The sequence below is a fragment of the Procambarus clarkii genome, chromosome 22, assembly GCF_040958095.1.
Source record: "Procambarus clarkii isolate CNS0578487 chromosome 22, FALCON_Pclarkii_2.0, whole genome shotgun sequence".
NCBI lineage: Eukaryota > Metazoa > Arthropoda > Malacostraca > Decapoda > Cambaridae > Procambarus > Procambarus clarkii.
In genome coordinates, this window is record NC_091171.1 from 3,232,324 (window position 1) to 3,256,485 (window position 24,162).

Consider the following 24,162-nt stretch of genomic DNA (forward strand, 5'->3'; position numbering starts at 1 on the left):
AATATGAAGTTCACAGCATCAAAGCGACACCAAGATAAAGCTCACAGCTACCATGGGCGGCCACACCAAGATAAAGCTCACAGCTACCATGGGCGGCCACACCAAGATAAAGCTCACAGCTACCATGGGCGGCCACACCACGATAAAGCTCACAGCTACCATGGGCGGCCACACCAAGATAAAGCTCACAGCTACCATGGGCGGCCACACCAAGATAAAGCTCACAGCTACCATGGGCGGCCACACCAAGATAAAGCTCACAGCTACCATGGGAGGCCACACCAAGATAAAGCTCACAGCTACCATGGGCGGCCACACCACGATAAAGCTCACAGCTACCATGGGCGGCCACACCAAGATAAAGCTCACAGCTACCATGGGAGGCCACACCAAGATAAAGCTCACAGCTACCATGGGCGGCCACACCACAATAAAGCTCACAGCTACCATGGGCGGCCACACCAAGATAAAGCTCACAGCTACCATGGGCGGCCACACCAAGATAAAGCTCACAGCTACCATGGGAGGCCACACCAAGATAAAGCTCACAGCTACCATGGGAGGCCACACCAAGATAAAGCTCACAGCTACCATGGGAGGCCACACCAAGATAAAGCTCACAGCTACCATGGGAGGCCGCACCAAGATAAAGCTCACAGCTACCATGGGAGGCCACACCACGATAAAGCTCACAGCTACCATGAGCGGCCACACCAAGATAAAGCTCACAGCTACCATGGGAGGCCACACCAAGATAAAGCTCACAGCTACCATGGGCGGCCACACCAAGATAAAGCTCACAGCTACCATGGGCGGCCACACCAAGATAAAGCTCACAGCTACCATGGGAGGCCACACCAAGATAAAGCTCACAGCTACCATGGGAGGCCACACCAAGATAAAGCTCACAGCTACCATGGGAGGCCACACCAAGATAAAGCTCACAGCTACCATGGGCGGCCACACCAAGATAAAGCTCACAGCTACCATGGGCGGCCACACCAAGATAAAGCTCACAGCTACCATGGGAGGCCACACCAAGATAAAGCTCACAGCTACCAGGGGGGGCCACACCAAGATAAAGCTCACAGCTACCATGGGAGGCCACACCAAGATAAAGCTCACAGCTACCATGGGCGGCCACACCAAGATAAAGCTCACAGCTACCATGGGAGGCCACACCACGATAAAGCTCACAGCTACCATGGGAGGCCACACCAAGATAAAGCTCACAGCTACCATGGGAGGCCCCACCAAGATAAAGCTCACAGCTACCATGGGAGGCCACACCAAGATAAAGCTCACAGCTACCAGGGGGGGGGGGGTGTGTGCAATTAAGCGTAATAGTTCCATGAGCTAATCGAAGAGAGGAAAGAAAGTGAGAGATTTCAACTCTCCAGTAAGTAGTAAGCCTCGGAGCCCCGCGGACGACGTGTCCGTAAGTCTCAACCTTTAATCCCTCTATTTTGTCCTCTGTCTTATATTCCAAGTGCTTGTGGTCATTCTTTCCTGTTTATAATACCGTTCCTGCGTTGATTACTGAACCGTGGGCTGCCTGCGTTGATTACTGAACCGTGGGCTGCCTGCGTTGATTACTGAACCGTGGGCTGCCTTCCTTGCCTACTGAACCATGTGCTGCCTTCCTTGCCTACTGAACCACGGGCTGCCGTCCTTGCCTACTGAACCATGGACTGCCGTCCTTGCCTACTGAACCATGGGCTGCCTTCCTTGCCTACTGAACCATGGGCTGCCTTCCTTGCCTACTGAACCATGGGCTGCCGTCCTTGCCTACTGAACCATGGACTGCCGTCCTTGCCTACTGAACCATGGGCTGCCTTCCTTGCCTACTGAACCATGGACTGCCGTCCTTGCCTACTGAACCATGGGCTGCCTTCCTTGCCTACTGAACCATGGGCTGCCGTCCTTGCCTACTGAACCATGGGCTGCCTTCCTTGCCTACTGAACCACGGGCTTCCTTCCTTGCCTACTGAACCAAGGGCTGCCTTCCTTGCCTACTGAACCAAGTTCTGCCTTCCTTGCCTACTGAACCATGGGCTGCCGTCCTTGCCTACTGAACCATGGGCTGCCTTCCTTGCCTACTGAACCATGGGCTGCCTTCCTTGCCTACTGAACCACGGGCTGCCTTCCTTGCCTACTGAACTATGGGCTGCCTTCCTTGCCTACTGAACCACGGGCTGCCTTCCTTGCCTACTGAACCACGGGCTGCCGTCCTTGCCTACTGAACCACGGGCTGCCGTCCTTGCCTACTGAACCATGGGCTGCCTTCCTTGCATACTGAACCACGGGCTGCCTTCCTTGCCTACTGAACCACGGGCTGCCGTCCTTGCCTACTGAACCACGGGCTGCCTTCCTTGCCTACTGAACCACGGGCTGCCTTCCTTGCCTACTGAACCACGGGCTGCCGTCCTTGCCTACTGAACCATGGGCTGCCTTCCTTGCATACTGAACCACGGGCTGCCTTCCTTGCCTACTGAACCACGGGCTGCCGTCCTTGCCTACTGAACCACGGGCTGCCGTCCTTGCCTACTGAACCACGGGCTGCCGTCCTTGCCTACTGAACCATGGACTGCCGTCCTTGCCTACTGAACCATGGGCTGCCTTCCTTGCCTACTGAACCATGGGCTGCCGTCCTTGCCTACTGAACCATGGGCTGCCTTCCTTGCCTACTGAACCACGGGCTTCCTTCCTTGCCTACTGAACCAAGGGCTGCCTTCCTTGCCTACTGAACCAAGTTCTGCCTTCCTTGCCTACTGAACCATGGGCTGCCGTCCTTGCCTACTGAACCATGGGCTGCCTTCCTTGCCTACTGAACCATGGGCTGCCGTCCTTGCCTACTGAACCACGGGCTGCCGTCCTTGCCTACTGAACCATGGGCTGCCTTCCTTGCATACTGAACCACGGGCTGCCTTCCTTGCCTACTGAACCACGGGCTGCCGTCCTTGCCTACTGAACCACGGGCTGCCTTCCTTGCCTACTGAACCACGGGCTGCCTTCCTTGCCTACTGAACCACGGGCTGCCGTCCTTGCCTACTGAACCATGGGCTGCCTTCCTTGCATACTGAACCACGGGCTGCCTTCCTTGCCTACTGAACCACGGGCTGCCGTCCTTGCCTACTGAACCACGGGCTGCCGTCCTTGCCTACTGAACCACGGGCTGCCGTCCTTGCCTACTGAACCACGGGCTGCCTTCCTTGCCCACTGAACAATGGGCTGCCGTCCTTGCCTACTGAACCATGGGCTGCCGTCCTTGCCTAAAACTCACATACATCCCTTCCGCCCCTAAACATTTGTGTAACACGTGTTTCATCATGCGCCGACTTGCTGTAATGTGTTACAAGAACGTCTTGCCCAGCACTCCCTTATTTTGTCGTACTCTCTCATTCGATGAAGGGGACGGGAACTATCAGGGGAAAGCGCCAAGCCATTAGACTATGTAGCACTGGGAAGGAATCAGGATAAGGATTTGGGATGGGACGGGGAGGATGGATAGTGCCCAACTACTTGCACGGTCGGGGATTGAACGCCGACCTGCATGAAGCGAGACCGTCGCTCTACAATCCAGCCCAAGTGATTGGGGGTAGAGACGATGGGTAGTTGGTCTTAATGATTCGCTATGCATCTCAAATGTTAACCTACAACACTCACTGCAATTTATTGTTCTCGGCAATCAATCCTTCTTATATATCTGGTTTGTTCTGGGAAATAAGATAATCGCTTAACTTTAAAGGATCAAAAAATTTCCATCTGTAGCCTCTACTAGTTTTGTGCTCCATGTAGCTTCGTGTCCTTGAGAATTTCTCACTTCTCAATCAACCTTTGCTGGGTTGAACTATGCCAAGATCTTTATTATTTGTCTTATAAATATTCTGTCTTCTAAAGGCTCCGTTACGAGATGAAGTCAATAGAATCATTATGGTGTATTATCACCATATTATTATTATGGTGTAGAATTATTATGCACCAGGATGGTGTACTGTGGGCACCAGGATGGTGTACCGTGGGCACCAGGATGGTGTACCGTGGGCACCAGGATGGTGTACTGTGGGCACCAGGATGGTGTACTGTGGGCACCAGGATGGTGTACTGTGGGCACCAGGATGGTGTACTGTGGGCACCAGGATGGTGTACTGTGGGCACCAGGATGGTGTACCGTGGGCACCAGGATGGTGTACTGTGGGCACCAGGATGGTGTACTGTGGGCACCAGGATGGTGTACTGTGGGCACCAGGATGGTGTACTGTGGGCACCAGGATGGTGTACTGTGGGCACCAGGATGGTGTACTGTGGGCACCAGGATGGTGTACCGTGGGCACCAGGATGGTGTACCGTGGGCACCAGGATGGTGTACCGTGGGCACCAGGATGGTGTACTGTGGGCACCAGGATGGTGTACCGTGGGCACCAGGATGGTGTACCGTGGGCACCAGGATGGTGTACTGTGGGCACCAGGATGGTGTACTGTGGGCACCAGGATGGTGTACTGTGGGCACCAGGATGGTGTACTGTGGGCACCAGGATGGTGTACTGTGGGCACCAGGATGGTGTACTGTGGGCACCAGGATGGTGTACCGTGGGCACCAGGATGGTGTACCGTGGGCACCAGGATGGTGTACCGTGGGCACCAGGATGGTGTACCGTGGGCACCAGGATGGTGTACCGTGGGCACCAGGATGGTGTACCGTGGCCGAGCCTGAGGACGGGGCTAGTGTGACAGGGGGGGGGGGTGAGGACGGGGCTAGTGTGACAGGGGGGGGGTGAGGACGGGGCTAGTGTGACAGGGGGGGTGTAGAAGGTGTTGGGAGTCGCTGCTCGTCGTGATGGCCGTGTCTCTCCTGTTTTAATTGTCATTACTGGTGATTAAGTCAGGTAATTGTGAGACGTGCCATCAATGTTGCATGGCGATGTACGCATATGCTGTGATTCATGCGGCATGCAGGCTGAGGCGAGTGTTTCATTAGGAATGACGACTGCAGCATGACAATGCTTCAGGAGTGACCTTCACCACATCTACCAGTGTTTTATCACCGAGTAAGACGCTGCCTCAAGGGTGCTTCCTTGAGACGCTGTTCTTGTTAAAGATTCGCTAAAGTATGTTGACCAGACAAACACTAGAAGTTGAAGGGACGACGACGGTTTGGTCCGTCTTGGACCATTCTCAAGTCGATTGTCACAATCGACTTGAGAATGGTCCAGGACGGACCGAAACGTCGTCGTCCCTTCAACTTCTAGTGTGTGGTCTGGTCAACATACTTCAGCCCCGTTATTGTGACTCATCGCCTGCAAAGATTCGCTACTTGGAACAAAATGTCCCAAGTAGCACGGGCTATGGTGAGCCCGTAGTTGAGTCCTTGAGACGCTCTGTCCACTCGTAAAAGACACCTCAGATGCAGTATTTGGAGTGAGTTTTATAAGTGATTCGCCAGTTTCATTGATATACGACATTAATATCCCGCCAAACACACACCGAAACTACGACGTTGGTACAACGTTGGAACAAATTTTAACACCTCCTAACCAGTTATAACAACCAATATAGCAAGTTGTAACAACGTTCTAATACGTCATAAATACGTTAAGCCAAGATGTAACAACTTTATTACAACTTGTAACAAGCGGAAAATAGACACAGTTTCGGTTTGTGTTTCCAAAGATATATATATGGTAAACACAGCACGCACTCACGCACAGAATGTCCTGAAGAGTGCCATCGTGGGAGGTGTATTATCTGACACGCTCCACCATCCTGACTCTAGGCGTTCTGGAGGAACGTTAGTGTTGTTCCCTTCACTAAACGTTCATTGGTCTTCTGTTGTTATTGTGTATACGCCTGCTCCCTCGCGGCTTGGCCCTTTCCCCTCATAATACCCTCCCTCCTTCTTTATATATTTAAAGGTCTGGCCGCGTCCTGTAGCCTGACGTCTGTGTAGGCTGCTATCTTCTCGTTCGGTAGCCGCTGTATTGCGTCAACACGATACGTCATGTACGACATTGGTTGGTGGAAGACGTCGGTGAACTTTCTCACTGTAACTGTTCATCTACACGAACAATATATGAGGATAAGAAACTGTGCCAAACCATTACGACTTTATAGCACCTTGAAGGGGCCAGGATAAGGATTTGAGATGGGACGGGGGAAAGGAATGGTGCCCAACCACTTTGACGGTCGGGGATTGAACGCCGACCTGCATGAAGCGAGACCGTCGCTCTACCGTCCACCTCAAGTGGTTGGGGTAGAGACCATGGGTACTCACTCGAGGTGAACAGCGGATTAGGTGGAGCGTGGCCAGAGTACCTGTACCTGACTGTGATAGCCAGTCAACTCACCCCGTGACGTCACATGAACTTTGGAGAGGAACCAATTAGGGAGAAGCCAATTGAAGATACCCGCTGATTGGTGCATTCATATAGCGGCTTGTTGATGGTGGCCCGAGCAGCCGGGTTGAGTGGTGAGGGAGCATTCTGAGCAGGTGCACCATCTTGAGGTTATCTTGAGATGATTTCGGGGCTTAACGTCCCCGCGGCCCGGTCCTCGACCAGGCCTCCTTTTTGTTACTCACCCCCCCCCCCCAGGAAGCATCCTGTAGCAGCTGTCTAACTCCCAGGTAACTATTTACTGCTAAGTAACAGGGGCATCAGGGTGAAAGAAAATTTGCTCATTTGTCTCTGCCTGCACCGGGAATTGAACCCGGAACCTCAGGACTACGAATCCAAAGCGCTGTCCACCCAGCTGTCAGGCACAATCACAGACAAGCGCCCTGACCCCGGCCACCACAGAGCCACGTGGTGCGCCTGGAGCTGCCTGCCTCAAGCAACACTTCCTTAGTCATAACTAATATTATCGTACCGAACCCAGAATGGAATGCATTAGGCAGTGATGTGGTGGAGGCTGACTCCTTACACTACTAGGAGTCTGACTCCGTTTCAAATGTAGATATGATAGAGCCCAGTAGGCTCAGGAACCTGTACACCAGTTGATTGACGGTTGAGAGGCGGGACCAAAGAGCCAGAGCTCAACCCCCGCAAGCACAACTAGGTGAGTACACACACACACAGTCGGGGCAGTGGGCTGAGCGGACAGCACGCTGGATGCGTGATCCTATGGTCCCGAGTTCGATTTCGGGTGCCGCCGAGAAACAATGGGCAGAGTTTCTTTCACCCTAATGCACTTGTTACCTAGCAGTAAATAGATACCTGGGAGTTAGCTGTCACCGGCTGTTTCCTGGTGTGTGTGTTGGGAGGGGACAAAAAAACAATAGTAGTTAGTAACAGTTGATTAACAGTTAAGAGGCGGGCCGAAAGAGCAGAGCTCAACCTCCGCAAGCACAACTAGGTGAATACACACACACACACACACACACACACACACACACACACTCACACACACACACACACACACACACACATACACACACACACACACACACACACACACACACACACACACAAACACAAACACACACACAATGTCCTCTTACGATTAACGTCGCATTTCGATCGTATGCGTTACATAAGGCCAAAAATTTTCGTACTAGAAAATGGAAGCGGCTTGCGAAAGTGACGTACTGTCCCGTTTTCTGTTTTGTGTCTTATGGTAGGTTAAGAGAGGACACTTTAAACTGACCGTTTTCTTGACGCTGGGAAACCTTAGGAGGAAGGGCTGCGGTGTGAATGAGGAGTTATGTCTGGGCGTCACGGACCTACTGCAAGTACGTACCATTCATGCTACATAATCAGTCTCACCCGTAGACTTACCTGTGAGATCTCCCGGCCAGTACCTGTACAGGCTGAGGCACAATCTGAGACACTTGAGACGGTCCAAACTCCAAACCTGTTGTGTCCAGCACAGAGTGAAGCTTCTCACGAGTGTCGCTGAGACAACCCGTTCTCTTAAAAATAACGTCGCTTTTCGCTGGTATGTGAACTATGGCCAAAAGTGGACGGAATCTATATAAATAAAAATGGAAATGTTCATTTGTTCAAAATCGCTAATCTCCGAAAGTTCTTCACCGATTGCTTTGAAATTTTGACAACGTTCCATTCGAATACGCGCGTGTTTTAATATACCTACTATATAGATGTTTTAATATACCTACTATATAGATACCACACCTGTAAAACGTAAAAACATGCTTTTCTTGGAAAAGCAGCCCATCTGTTGCACGTAAGAGCAACACACCCTATACTACATATGTTACAGTTCCATTTCAATGTTTCCAATTGCTTTGATAAATTTAATTTTCATAGACATCGACTCATTTTCATTTTCATTTAATTATTTTGTATGACATTGCCCTGGAATTGAGCAGTGTTGTTTACCATATCGTTCATATGTGAGTATAGTTATTATATATTTTTCATTTTTTCATTTCGCTTTTTTAACTGTACTTATTTTTCAGTGATTGGAACATTAGATCATTTGATGTTCCCAATTTTCTGATGGGAACATCAGATCATTTGGGAATGCATCCGACGAGAGAGTGGGAATGGTGGGGAGGACAAGAGGATAGGGGAGTGGGGAATGGTTGGGAGGACGAAGGGACGAGGGGTGGGGAATGGTGGGGAGGATTGGGGGACAGGGAAGGTTACTGTGGCTCAGCAACGCACAGGCGTTGCTAAGCCACAGCAACGCGTGGCCGGGTACTGCTAGTCTGAAATAAAATCGGCTCACGTAAGTGACGCACTGTCCCGTTTTCTTTTTGAGTCCTCCTACTCGGAATGGTTACGAGAGGAAACTTTCAATTAACATTTTTCATGACGTTTTGAAACCTTAGGAGAATTTCCTGCCCTCCTAACCTACCAGAGGAGCCTTAACTTACTATTTTGGAAAAAATATACGAAGTTTATTTTCTATTTTTATCACTTTCAAATTACGTCCATTTTCGGTCATACGGGCAAACAGCCAAATTCACAAACCAACCAACCAACTATCTCAGTTGATTGACAGTTGAGAGGCGGGCCGAAAGAGCAGAGCTCAACCCCCGCAAACACAACTAGGTGAACACAACTAGGTGATTACAAGAAATTTGTAAGAGAACAGGTTGTTCAAAACAGTGAACGTGTCGGTGAGAAATGCACCCCACGAGGCTATCATGTGTAGGAGAGTATTATGGTTTATACATGCGAACTGGTGCCCGAAAACTGCAATTGGAGACCATGAAACACATTTGTAATTGCGGCAGCGTTTGGCGCCTTATAGTGCAGCGAGTCATAATCCAGCATCATGGGGCCAAGAATCGTTCAGTGGGACCGTTACATCTCTGTCTAATCAGTTTAGTGTAAGACACTTTGTAAAGCAATAGAGAAACTATGTACATAGAATTCAACAGCAATAAATTACAAGGTCATTTATATTTACAAGGTCATTATTTATATCTTCTCCCTCATATTAAACTGTTCCGCCCCCTCCCCATCTGTCCACGCTAGTAGCCACATCTAAAAATTGTGATGTGAGCCGAGAATGTAACTGTCTAAATCCAGGTTGAGCCAACACGACCAATAATCCGACACAGGTCAACTGGATGCAAAGAGGAACTTTGTCAGCCATGGTCTGCCATATTTAATAAATCATTAGAGTCAGGCAGAGTGCCAGAGTCGTGGAAGGTTGCTAATGTGGTACCAATTTTCAAGAAAGGTGATAAATTACTTGCGTCAAACTATCGGCCAATTACCTTAACGTCTATTGTGCGAAAGTTACTCAAATCGATAATTGCAAATACCATTCGTCTTCATCTTGAAAAACATAAAGTAATAAATGATTCACAATATGATTATACAAAAGGCCGTTTAAGTTTAAAAACATTTCTATAATTTTATTCCAGCATAGTTGAGGCAGTTGATAGTGGTAAGGATTGTGATGTTGTGTACCTTGACTTTAGCAAAGCTTTTGATACAGTGCCACGTGGAAGACTAATTAAAAAGATAGAGTCTCATGGTATTGGTGGTGCTATATTAAGATGGATTAGGGCATGGCTATTCCAAAGGAAACAGAGTTAGTATAAATGGGGTTAAGTCAGTGTGGGAAAATGTTGTTAGTGGAGTACCTCAGGGCTCTGTCCTGGGACCTCTGTTGTTCATAATATATATAAATGATTAAGATTCAGGTTTGAGCAGCAATATTTGCAAATTTGTCGATGATACAAAAATCGGGAGGGAAATTAACACGGAAAAAGACTCGTCAAAAGAAAAACCAAGACAAAAGAAAAAAGACCATTGCAGGCCTTAATGTTGAGGCCTGCAATGGCCCGAGTCTTAAGATGATCTCCATTACCTGCCACAACAGCTGGAAAGATCATGGTGACAACACAACTAATCACTCATCATTCCGCCAATTTCTTTATCGTCAGAATACACGAGTTTTATATCGAGATTTTATGTTCAAGGCCACTCAACCCCTCTCCGCTCCTCCCCTCTCAACCCCTCTCACCTCCACTCAACCTCCTTAACAAGCTGTTGATAATATTAACATATAAACATTACAGCTCTATCTTAAAGTACACAATGTTAAACAAACAACTCTTGCTGTAGTGAGCAGCATTTTAATCATGCAAAGTAGTTTCTTTTACGCAAAATAAACACACACAACTTGTGTATCTCTTGTATTGCTACACGCTACAGCAGTCGTGAAGTAGAGGTAACCCTGACCTCACCTACGCACCAACGTACAAGTGAGTACGCACACTAACGCATACCACAATACGAGGTATGTATGTATACCACAATACGAGGTATGTATGTATACCACAATACGAGGTATGTATGTATACCACAATACGAGGTATGTATGTATACCACAATACGAGGTATGTATGTATACCACAATACGAGGTATGTATGTATACCACAATACGAGGTATGTATGTATACCACAATACGAGGTATGTATGCATACCACAATACGAGGTATGTATGTATACCACAATACGAGGTATGTATGTATACCACAATACGAGGTATGTATGTATACCACAATACGAGGTATGTATGTATACCACAATATTCTTCACGACACAAGCACGAACATTAATTAAAAACAATAAAAACCTTTGCTGGCTCGCATGACGATGGACTAGCAAAATGTTTAGTCAAACCTCATGAATATTTCCAACCTTTCCTCAGGTTAGGCTCGTTAAAGCGGCGGCCGCCGCCGCAAGGTTCATTCATCAATATTTAACGTACTGTTTATTCAAAATATGTTTATTCTTATATAAAAATTAACATTATTAAATATTTAAGTTCCATATATAGTTAGGGTTAGGTTAGGTGCTTAGTATCTGTTGACAATTAGTTTTATATGTATCATGTGGGAGACGCTTATACGTCTCCCCTGGCCTATATTTCCTCTGATATAGCTGTCATATATATATATATATATATATATATATATATATATATATATATATATATATATATATATATATATATATATATATATATATATATATGTCGTACCTAGTAGCCAGAACTCACTTCTATGCCTACTATGCAAGGCCCGATTTGCCTAATAAGCCAAGTTTTCATGAATTAATTGTTTTTCGACTACCTAACCTACCTAACCTAACCTAACCTAACGTTTTCGGCTACCTAACCTAACCTATAAAGATAGGTTAGGTTAGGTTAGGTAGGGTTGGTTAGGTTCGGTCATATATCTTCGTTAATTTTAACTCCAATAAAAAAATATTGACCTCATACATAATGAAATGGGTTGCTTTATCATTTCATAAGAAAAAAATTAGAGAAAATATATTAATTCAGGAAAACTTGGCTTATTAGGCAAATCGGGCCTTGCATAGTAGGCTGAGAAGTGCGTTCTGGCTATTAGGTACGACATATATATATATATATATATATATATATATATATATATATATATATATATATATATATATATATATATATATATATATATATATATATATATATATATATAGGATTGCTGCTATTATTGTAAGTGGCCTTTGAGAGGAAGAAGAGAAGAGGGCACAGAAGAGTTACTTGGTCCACCAGTACCTGGTGTTGATACCAGCCTCAACCACCAGCATTATTTGGTGTGGTCATCCTTGTTTATACCAGCTGGACCAGGCCTACCATGCAGGTATTGTTTATACCTGCTGTACCAGGCCTACCATACAGGTATTGTTTATACCAGCTGGACCAGGCCTACCATGCAGGTATTGTTTATACCTGCTGGACCAGGCCTACCATGCAGGTATTGTTTATACCTGCTGGACCAGGCCTACCATGCAGGTATTGTTTATACCTGCTGGACCAGGCCTACCATGCAGGTATTGTTTATACCTGCTGGACCAGGCCTACCATGCAGGTATTGTTTATACCTGCTGGACCAGGCCTACCATGCAGGTATTGTTTACACCTGCTGGACCAGGCCTACCATGCAGGTATTATTTATACCAGCTGGACCAGGCCTACCATACAGGTATTGTTTATACCTGCTGGACCAGGCCTACCATACAGGTATTGTTTATACCTGCTGGACCAGACCTACCATGCAGGTATTGTTTATACCTGCTGGACCAGGCCTACCATGCAGGTATTGTTTATACCTGCTGGACCAGGCCTACCATGCAGGTATTGTTTATACCTGCTGGACCAGGCCTACCATGCAGGTATTGTGTATACCTGCTGGACCAGGACTACCATGCAGGTATTGTTTATACCTGCTGGACCAGGCCTACCATACAGGTATTGTTTATACCTGCTGGACCAGGCCTACCATGCAGGTATTGTTTACACCTGCTGGACCAGACCTACCATGCAGGTATTGTTTATACCAGCTGGACCAGGCCTACCATACAGGTATTGTTTATACCTGCTGGACCAGGCCTACCATGCAGGTATTGTTTATACCTGCTGGACCAGGCCTACCATGCAGGTATTGTTTATACCTGCTGGACCAGGCCTACCATGCAGGTATTGTTTATACCTGCTGGACCAGGCCTACCATACAGGTATTGTTTATACCTGCTGGACCAGGCCTACCATGCAGGTATTGTTTACACCTGCTGGACCAGGCCTACCATGCAGGTATTGTTTACACCTGCTGGACCAGGCCTACCATGCAGGTATTGTTTACACCTGCTGGACCAGGCCTACCATGCAGGTATTGTTTATACCTGCTGGACCAGGCTTACCATGCAGGTATTGTTTATACCTGCTGGACCAGGCCTACCACGCAGGTATTGTTTATACCTGCTGGACCAGGCCTACCATGCAGGTATTGTTTATACCTGCTGGACCAGGCCTACCATACAGGTATTGTTTATACCTGCTGGACCAGGCCTACCATGCAGGTATTGTTTATACCTGCTGGACCAGGCCTACCATGCAGGTATTGTTTATACCTGCTGGACCAGGCCTACCATGCAGGTATTGTTTATACCTGCTGGACCAGGCCTACCATGCAGGTATTGTTTATACCTGCTGGACCAGGCCTACCATACAGGTATTGTTTATACCTGCTGGACCAGGCCTACCATGCAGGTATTGTTTACACCTGCTGGACCAGGCTTACCATGCAGGTATTGTTTATACCTGCTGGACCAGGCCTACCATGCAGGTATTGTTTATACCTGCTGGACCAGGCCTACCATGCAGGTATTGTTTATACCTGCTGGACCAGGCCTACCATACAGTAAGATAAGGCAGCCCTATTTTAATTGCTAATATATGTAGTTTAATACTGCAGTGAATGTTACTCAATGAATTTTGATTGACTACACATACAATTTAATAACCCCCCTAGTGTATAAAGGAGTCGATTTGTGAGAATTTATAGAAATACAACCCACTACATCATACAATTTGCAATCGAAATATATAAATTAGCGTAAATATAAATTCTATACAAATTCATATAATTAAATATAAACCTCACAGGTCGGTTTCCCACAGTGATTCCTATAGGATGCAGTTCCTATATACTGTGATTACTATACGCTGTGATTGCTATAGGCTGCAATTCTTATAGGTTGCGAATCCTATAGACTGCGAGTTGCTGCCCATTACCGTCCCTAAGACAGTTTAATTGCAACGTTCCTTGAAATTTGCATGATGCAGAAGACATAAATGGCATCGCCAAGCCTGGGTGTTTAATGTTGATCCGCCAGCTTGTTGCCCCTGGGAGGGACCCACCGTGGTGCCCCTGGGAGGGATCCACCATGGTGCCCCTGGGAGGGATCCACCGTGGTGCCCCTGGGAGGGATCCACCGTGGTGCCCCTGGGAGGGATCCACCATGGTGCCCCTGGGAGGGACCCACCGTGGTGCCCCTGGGAGGGATCCACCATGGTGCCCCTAGGAGGGACCCACCATGGTGCCCCTGGGAGGGATAAACCGTGGTGCCCCTGGGAGGGATCCACCATGGTGCCCCTGGGAGGGACCCACCGTGGTGCCCCTGGGAGGGATCCACCGTGGTGCCCCTGGGAGGGATCCACTGTGGTGCCCCTGGGAGGGACCCACCGTCGTGCCCCTAGGAGGGACCCACCATGGTGCCCCTGGGAGGGATCCACCGTGGTGCCCCTGGGAGGGATCCACCGTGGTGCCCCTGGGAGGGACCCACCGTGGTGCCCCTGGGAGGGATCCACCGTGGTGCCCCTGGGAGGGATCCACCATGGTGCCCCTGGGAGGGACCCACCATGGTGCCCCTGGGAGGGATCCACCATGGTGCCCCTGGGAGGGACCCACCGTGGTGCCCCTGGGAGGGATCCACCGTGGTGCCCCTGGGAGGGATCCACCATGGTGCCCCTGGGAGGGACCCACCATGGTGCCCCTGGGAGGGATCCACCGTGGTGCTCCTGGGAGGGACCCACCGTGGTTCCCCTGGGAGGGATCCACCATGGTGCCCCTGGGAGGGATCCACCATGGTGCCCCTGGGAGGGATCCACCGTGGTGCCCCTGGGAGGGACCCACCGTGGTGCCCCTGGGAGGGACCCACCGTGGTGCCCCTGGGAGGGATCCACCGTGGTGCCCCTGGGAGGGATCCACCGTGGTGCCCCTGGGAGGGATCCACCGTGGTGCCCCTGGGAGGGACCCACCGTGGTGCCCCTGGGAGGGACCCACCGTGGTGCCCCTGGGAGGGATCCACCGTGGTGCCCCTGGGAGGGATCCACCATGGTGCCCCTGGGAGGGACCCACTATGGTGCCCCTGGGAGGGATCCACCATGGTGCTCCTGGGAGGGACCCACCGTGGTTCCCCTGGGAGGGATCCACCATGGTGCCCCTGGGAGGGATCCACCGTGGTGCCCCTGGGAGGGATCCACCATGGTGCCCCTGGGAGGGACCCACCGTGGTGCCCCTGGGAGGGACCCACCGTGGTGCCCCTAGGAGGGACCCACCATGGTGCCCCTGGGAGTGATCCACCGTGGTGCCCCTGGGAGGGACCCACCATGGTGCCCCTGGGAGGGATCCACCGTGGTGCCCCTGGGAGGGACCCACCATGGTGCCCCTGGGAGGGACCCACCATGGTGCCCCTGGGAGGGACCCACCGTGGTGCCCCTGGGAGGGACCCACCGTGGTGCCCCTGGGAGGGATCCACCGTGGTGCCCCTGGGAGGGACCCACCGTGGTGCACCTGGGAAGTACCCACCGTGGTGCCCCTGGGAGGGTCCCACCGTGGTGCCCCTGGGAGGGACCCACCATGGTGCACCTGGGAGGGACCCACCATGGTGCACCTGGGAGGGACCAAGCGTGGCGCCCCTGGGGTTACCAGGCAGCTAAGACAAACAAGACAGTACAAGCATCCTGTGCTCTCAGTGTCCACTCCCCAAAAGTGCTCGTTAATAAACAGCTCCATACATCACCTGCGTCCATACACAACACGTCCACAATTCCTCAACAACTTACGAAACTTCTACATCTGTCCTCAAGCATGGCGGATTTGTTTACATTTATTAAATAGTATATAACCTCCGTAGCGCTAAGGAGGTTGTTTATAACAATAATAACCTTGGGTTGTGAAGTTTAGAAGCTTGTAAATGTAAGTAAAGCCGTCAGGATTGAGGAAAGATGTAAGGGTTTCGTAAGTAGTCTACCAGTTTACAAAGTTAAGTGTCAGTAAGCTGGTGCAATTTACTTTCAAAGGCAAAGCTAAAGAATGATTACCCTGGAAACACAAACCGTAACTGTCTCTATTTTCCGCTTGTTATAACGTGTAATAAAGTTGTTACATCTGGCTTAACGTGTTTATGACGTATTAGAACGTTGTTACAACTTGCTATATTGGTTGTTATAACTGGTTAGGTGTTAAAACTTGTTCGAACGTTGTACCAACGTCGTAGTTTCGGTGTGTTTTGGCGGGTGAGGAGTGCCTGTTGAGTCACTATTCATGACCCAAGCACTCACTGAAACCAGGGATGACTTAAGAAATCATTTCGTTGGATGGTGAGATAATGGCTGTTATCTACTACCTCTCGGAGAACCACAGAACACCGGGGCAAGAACACAAAATTATGAACAAAGCATGCATGAATATCCTCCAAGGCGTGCCAGACGCAGCCCATAGACTGAAAAATAATAATCCTGGTACTGGAAAACTTCAATCACGGCCAAATCGACTGGGAAACAATGTATCCAAAAAGGTGAGGCATGGAGAGCAAAGCTTGTAGAAGTACTGGAGAGGAACTTCCTGCTGCAACATGTCAGTGAGGAAACAAGGAGACGGGTAGTGACCAACCAGCTAAGCTAGATCTGGTCTTCACACAGACTGAGATGGATATTGAAAACATTGACCAGGAAATACCAATAGGAGTCAGTGACTGTTACCACCCTTAAGACTAAACAAGGTTCTTCTCCCCGCAGTGCAATAAAGAAAATAATAAATCGGCCTTGCCAACAACTGTCTAGGGGTAAATATACATCACTACATAAAATGGAGAACAATATATTTATGCTAAGGGGGACAATCATAACAACACTTAAATGTATCAATAATAACCAGAAATATTCTTCAGCATGCAAATCATAGAATAACCTCCTTATTGAGACATGAGCACTATCACTAAGACATGGATTAATTAGAGAGATATATACAATATGATCTAACCAGATAATTAACATTTATATGGGCTAAAATAACAGTGACCAATGACTTAACTTAAACCATGACTCCTCACGACAGCAGCCGCCACGCTTCTGCCCACGCCTAGGACCGCAGGCCAAGCGTCTACCAAAAAATCAACTAACCGTCCACACAGTAATAAACACTGGTACAACATTCCATACAATAATACAGAAACCAAAATATGGGAATAATCAATGTACAACTATAACACTCGATTGACAACAATGTTCCCACACTGGCCATATCCAAATATGGTCAACCGCCCACACGGAGAAACTACATGAGAAATTAACACCAAAAGCCTCACACAATATAATGTAACTCAGGCACACTACAGCATGCTAATATATATATAACATACAAAATCTTATATCATACAACTAGATGCTATATTAAAGAACAAGACAATAAAGTAATATGAGAATCAAGAGTAATGGCAGAATCCTAGTGAGATTCGTAACAGTGACCACTGTGTTTTAGTCTTTGAATAGTGAAAATGAAGACCATAGAAAGATTTAACCAGGGAGAGAGTGGAAGGCCAGCGACCAGGAGAGGGGACTACCTGGAGGTCAGAGATTATAGGGGATAAAATGAGGAAGAGAACTCAGGAAAATAGCCAAAAGGCATGATGGACTATGCAACGAATAAATTAAGCTGAAGAATAATTTATACCACCACTCAGGGTTAGGGGAAGCATAATTAGTCCATTGTTGAACAGTGTCTGGAAGCCAAAGAGCATGGGAAATATAGAGAACATAGAGAACATAGAGAACATAGAGAACATAGAGAACATAGAGAACATAGAAGGGAAGGAAATCACAATGTATACGAAGAGGCCAGAAACGAGTACTCACAAACTAGGAGACTGGCAGAGAAGCAGTACGAGAATGACACTACAACTAAGGCAGAAACACTGCAAATGTTCAAGCCAAAATTGTTCTACTGCTACATCAGGAAGATGGTGACTGTGCACGACCAGGTGATCAGACTTGACATACGGAAGGCAGGACACACGAAGAATGATAAGGAAAAATGTTACGAACGTGATGCAAACTATAAAGAAAAACTGACACTAGATTTAAAATCCCAAACTGATATCGCCTTGGATACTTGGATACTAAAAGAGGCAATTGAAGCATTGTGCAGCCCACTTGCCATAATATTGAATTCCTCTCTAGAAACAGGAGAACTACCCGACTGCTGGACAACGACTAATATGGTGCCAATGTACAAGTAAAGGGGGGCGATAAACTGCTAAACTACAGACCCGTATCGCTAAATATCCCCTGCAAGTTTCTAGAGAGACAGATCATTTAGATCAGATCAATTTTGTCTCAAAGAACCTGTTCGGATTTATCAAAGAAAAATCCTGCTGGAGAAACGTTTTGGAGTCTTGCATAAAGATGATCAAAGTGTAGAGAGAAGAATAGGCAGACTGTACATTCCTCGACTGTCAGAAAGCATTTGATAATGACGTTTCGACTTAATAATGGTCTTGGACGGACCGAAACGTCGTCGTCTCTTCATCTTCTAATGTGTGGTTTGGTCAACATTTCTAACAGCCTCGTTATAGTGACTCATCATCTGCATTTGATAGGTCCTGCAAAAGAGAATCCTACTCAAGCTAGTGAAGCAGACTGGTGTATCAAGAACAGTCTGAAAATGGCTGCTAGAATTTAACTCAGTCAGATGCAAAGTTATGAGGATTAAAGCAGGAGTGCAATGACCAATACAGCAGTATAGGATGAAGGGAAGACAGATTCTTCAATCAGAAAAGGAGAAAGACCTGGGAGTGGACACAACCCCCAAATCTGATGCCTGAAGTCCACAGTAGCAGAACAAAAACACTTTAGACCACTACACCACGACATGGTCAAAAGAACTGTAACCTGGGAGTCAGGTTACAATTCAGCTGCATATGTCATACTTGCCAATGTTCATGTATCGTACTGGAACTTGGATAAAAAGGCTTTCTTCATCCCATACTCTCTACAAAGGTCAGACACACTCTTGAATATGCATAACCAGCATGGAACCTCATCTGAAAAAGGTCAAAAGACACTTGGAAATGTTCAAAGAAAAAAACGAGGCTCGTTCCTGGGCTGAAGGGAAAGAGATATGAGGAAAGACAGAAAACTGAACGTTACCACACTAATGATTTTTAAGTTCGATTCACATGGATTGTTTAAAGTTCAATGACCATGGGTAATTTTAGGACCAATTCCCATAGATTGTTAAAAGTTTATTTCTCGTGGATTGTTAAAAGTTCAATTATTATGTATTGCTTAAAATTCAGTTTCTATGTATTGCGTAAAGTACAATTTCATTGTATAATTAAAAGTTTCAAGCCCATGGATTGTTAAAGCTCAATTCTCGTGGATTATTTGAAAAGCAATACTTTGCCAGTTTACCGGCGCCATGTTGAACAACAACAATGACAAGACCGCACACAGGAATCACATTACCGTGATGCAGATCTTCACACACAACGCAGCCACGTTAAGCTAAAGTACAAGCCTCAGGAACCCTAGAGGATTCAGACGAATCCCAGGTTCCAATTCTTTTGACCATGTTGTGGCGTAGTGGTCTAAGGTGTGAGCTTGGGAGTACCCAGAGCATAGGTTCGAATCTATGATTCGACAAAAAAATGATCAAAACAGGCAAAAGGTCGACAGGAAATCACAATTAGAAAGGAGAAGAGGGGGGGGGGAAACGAAAACATATGGAAAAGGAAAAGGCGTCCAGCAAAATTTGTGAGGACAGCAGCAGGAGCACAAGGCCACAAAAGGCCAGAGGACTGTCTCAAGGAGCATCACACTCCGGCAGCCGCCCACCAAGCCCCCTCACGGCATCAACGGGCCGGACAGCGAGGGGGCGGCAGCCTCAAACAACACCTAGACCCCTCACTCAACAGTCCCACACTGCAGGCAGGCAGCCACAAACAACGCCCAGTACATCCCCCCCCCTCCACAGGCAGCCACAAACAATGCAGATATATCTTATCAACATTCCGCCAGGGTAAGGGACCCCGGCCGGGCCGGTACCACCTGCCAGGGACCACACAGGTAGCGGGCCTGACACACTCACCCGTCACTCACCTCTGGAACACCACCACTCCGAACTATTACTAATAAACCCTAACAGCCAACCACCGGCAAGATACGGAAGGTTAATGGGCCAGGCGTCAGCAGTATAAAGAGAGCCGAAGACTTCACCGCCAGAGAGATAAGAAGAGGCACAAGAGCCCGACGTAAATAGTTAGAACCAACAGTCAGTCACAGGAAGTAGTTTGATCCTTAACGGCAAATGTAATTTCTACAGATTCTTGGATTAATTTACCTGGTCGGAAGGTTAGGTCCATCTTGAGGTTATCTTCAGATGATTCCGGGGCTTAGCGTTTCCGCGGCCCGGTCCTCGACCAGGCCTTCTTTTCGTTCCACACCCCCCAGGAAGCGGCCCATAGCAGCTGTCTAACTCCCAGGTACCTATTTACTGCTAGGTAACAGGGGCATCAGGGTGAAAGAAATTCTGCCCATTTGTTTTCGCCTGCACCCGGGATCGAACCCGGAACCTCAGGACTACGAATTCGAAGTGCTGTCCACCCAGCTTTCAGTTCCCTTTAAGGTAACTTTAATAATTATATATATATATATATATATATATATATATATATCTCACTAAAAAATTCTCGTGTTCAGGACTCGAACCTTAGAAAGCCAGGTGCTTTTACACACCTTGACACAAGCAGTACTGTAACCAATAGACCACGGCAGATCGTTAAAAGGATTGAGAATTGGGAGGTATTTCCCCAACAGTCAACCCCCAATGACACCAGCAATGGTAACAAATCAGAAGTTCATGGTCATCAAGTTGATTCTCAATTTTTTTAACGATCTGCCGTGGTCTATTGGTTACAGTACTGGTTGTGTCAAGGTGTGTAAAAGCACCTGGCTTTCTAAGGTTCGAGTCGTTCACAGGGTAAGAGTTCATGGTGGTACATATACCTTGTGACTTAATGCAAGTGAGATATTATGATATATATATAAGAGTGAAAAGGGAGGGAGAAAGGGGGGAGGTGGGGGGGAGAGAGAGAGAGAAAGAGAGAGAGAAAGAGAGAGAGAGAGAGAGAGAGAGAGAGAGAGAGAGAGAGAGAGAGAGAGAGAGAGAGAGAGAGAGAGAGAGAGAGAGAGAGAGAGAGAGAGAGAGAGAGAGTGGGAGGGGGGATGGGTGGGGGGTAGACAGTAGGAGACCCAAGATAAGGTCCTGGAGAACGACATAATCCCATGTAAACATCAGCGCCCACAGCAGGGGTCGGCTGACACACACACCGCCACCCTCACTCTACCCACAACCCACTGCATATTAACACCACTTTGATTCTGTAGGAATATTTTGAGTAGGAAGTAATTGATTTTAGTTAAAATTCTCTGTAAATACATCAACCATTTCAGTGCATTCCTCAGTCATCCCAATAGACATACATCACCAGAGCCTGTTTGGTCTTTGGTGTATTATTAGTGACTCTCCAAGATATAAACTAACGAATGTAAGACTCAACCTAACTGCAGGAATATATTATAATGTAAGTTCTGTAGTAATTAATCATTATCAAGTCCCTTGTCTCTGACCTTCCCTCAATGGTTAGGGACAATAACGACGGGTAATTATCAAAAAGGCTTTTAGGTTTCTGACTTAAGACGTGACGGTGGTGGCAGCTGTGCATATAATTATAACAACAGTATGATAACAATATAATAACAGTCCCCGTGGCGTAGTGGTAACACAGTGGTAGTGGTAACGCTCTCCTATACAATAGGGGAGAGTTACAAGACCAACCAGCAGCTTAACAATGGCAGTAGTGAAGACAACCTCTTTATAACATTAATAATTTCCTTCCTGGTAACAACTAAACAGAAAAGTTGAAGCTCAATGACTTATTACCATTAATTTTTTAAGGCACTAAAAGGAGTATTTAATAAATCATTAGAGTCGAGCAGAGTTTGAAAGTCGTGGAGAATTACGAATGTGGAACAATTTTTAAAGGGGACTTGATCACATTTGTAACTGTCGGCCAATTAGTTTACAGGGGAGTAGGTCGGCTGAGCGGACAGCACGCTGGATTTGTGATCCTGTGGTCCCGGGTTCGATCCCGGGCGCCGACGAGAAACAATAGGCAGAGTTTCTTTCACCCTATGCCCCTGTTACCTAGCAGTAAAGTAGGTACCTGGGTGTTAGTCAGCTGTCACGGGCTGCTTCCTGAGGGTGGAGGCCTGGTCGAGGACCGGGCCGCGGGGACACTAAACCATTAAGACAATCGACTTGAGAATGATCCAAGACGGACCGAAACGTCGTCGTCCCTTCACTTTCTATTGTGTGGTCTGGTCAACAGTTCTCAGCCCCGTTATTGTGACTGATCGTCTGCATACAACCTACTGATTATTTGTGTTTGAATTGTGTCGTTCTCGCTTCTTTTACTAATTATTGGTTGCCTTTGTGTCCCAGGTGTTTTAATAAACAAATAAAGTATATTCTCCAGGCTTATGGAGGTCAGGCCATTTAAAGGGCTTAGTTTGGAGGCTAGAGTAGTTATCCACGATAACAGGAAAGGATAGCATTATATGACCAAGCACGGTCTAAGGTATCATTATATTTTAATTATGATGGGACAATACATATTTGACATGAATGATCATACATACAACCATAGATGTATTATATAACAGGCACTGAGACCACAACGAGATGAGGACCAAAAGACCACAAAGAGGGAGGGACCACAAGACCAGACCAGGCTCTCGCTAGAACAACACTGACACAACACCCACCAGAACACTGACACAACACCCACCAGAACACCTGACACAACACCCACCAGGACACCTGACACAACACCCACCAGAACACTGACACAACACCCACCAGAACACCTGACACAACACCCACCAGAACACCTGACACAACACCCACCAGGACACCTGACACAACACCCACCAGAACACCTGACACAACACCCACCAGGACACCTGACACAACACCCACCAGGACACCTGACACAACACCCACCAGGACACCTGACACAACACCTGACACAACACCCACCAGGACACCTGACACAACACCCACCAGGACACTGACACAACACCCACCAGGACACCTGACACAACACCCACCAGGACACCTGACACAACACCCACCAGGACACCTGACACAACACCCACCAGAACACCTGACACAACACCCACCAGGACACCTGACACAACACCCACCAGAACACCTGACACAACACCCACCAGGACACCTGACACAACACCCACCAGAACACCTGACACAACACCCACCAGGACACCTGAAACAACACCTGACACAACACCCACCAGGACACTGACACAACACCCACCAGGACACCTGACACAACACCCACCAGGACACCTGACACAACACCCACCAGGACACCTGACACAACACCCACCAGAACACCTGACACAACACCCACCAGGACACTGACACAACACCTGACACAACACCCACCAGAACACCTGAGACAACACCCACCAGGACACCTGACACAACACCCACCAGGACACCTGACACAACACCCACCAGGACACCTGAGACAACACCCACCAGGACACCTGACACAACACCCACCAGGACACTGACCCAACACCCACCAGGACACCTGACACAACACCCACCAGGACACCTGACACAACACCCACCAGAACACCTGACACAACACCCACCAGAACACCTGACACAACACCCACCAGGACACCTGACACAACACCCACCAAGACACCTGACACAACACCTGACACAACACCCACCAGGACACCTGACACAACACCCACCAGGACACTGACACAACACCCACCAGGACACCTGACACAACACCCACCAGGACACCTGACACAACACCCACCAGGACACCTGACACAACACCCACCAGAACACCTGACACAACACCCACCAGGACACCTGACACAACACCCACCAGAACACCTGACACAACACCCACCAGGACACCTGACACAACACCCACCAGAACACCTGACACAACACCCACCAGGA

General features: G+C 48.0%; 1 protein-coding gene across 1 annotated transcript; it reads left to right on the forward strand.

The window, feature by feature from the left end:
- Positions 1-52: 52 nt before the first annotated feature.
- On the forward strand, positions 53-1,360 carry LOC123756838 (streptococcal hemagglutinin-like). Its single transcript, XM_045740218.2, has one exon. It carries the CDS (start codon positions 53-55, stop codon positions 1,358-1,360), a length of 1,308 nt encoding a protein of 435 aa, XP_045596174.2.
- The last annotated feature ends 22,802 nt before the right edge of the window (positions 1,361-24,162 follow it).

Bases quoted from the DNA above. Each gene is read 5' to 3' on its own strand.
- LOC123756838 (XM_045740218.2), top strand. From the start codon at position 53: ATGGGCGGCCACACCAAGATAAAGCTCACAGCTACCATGGGCGGCCAC.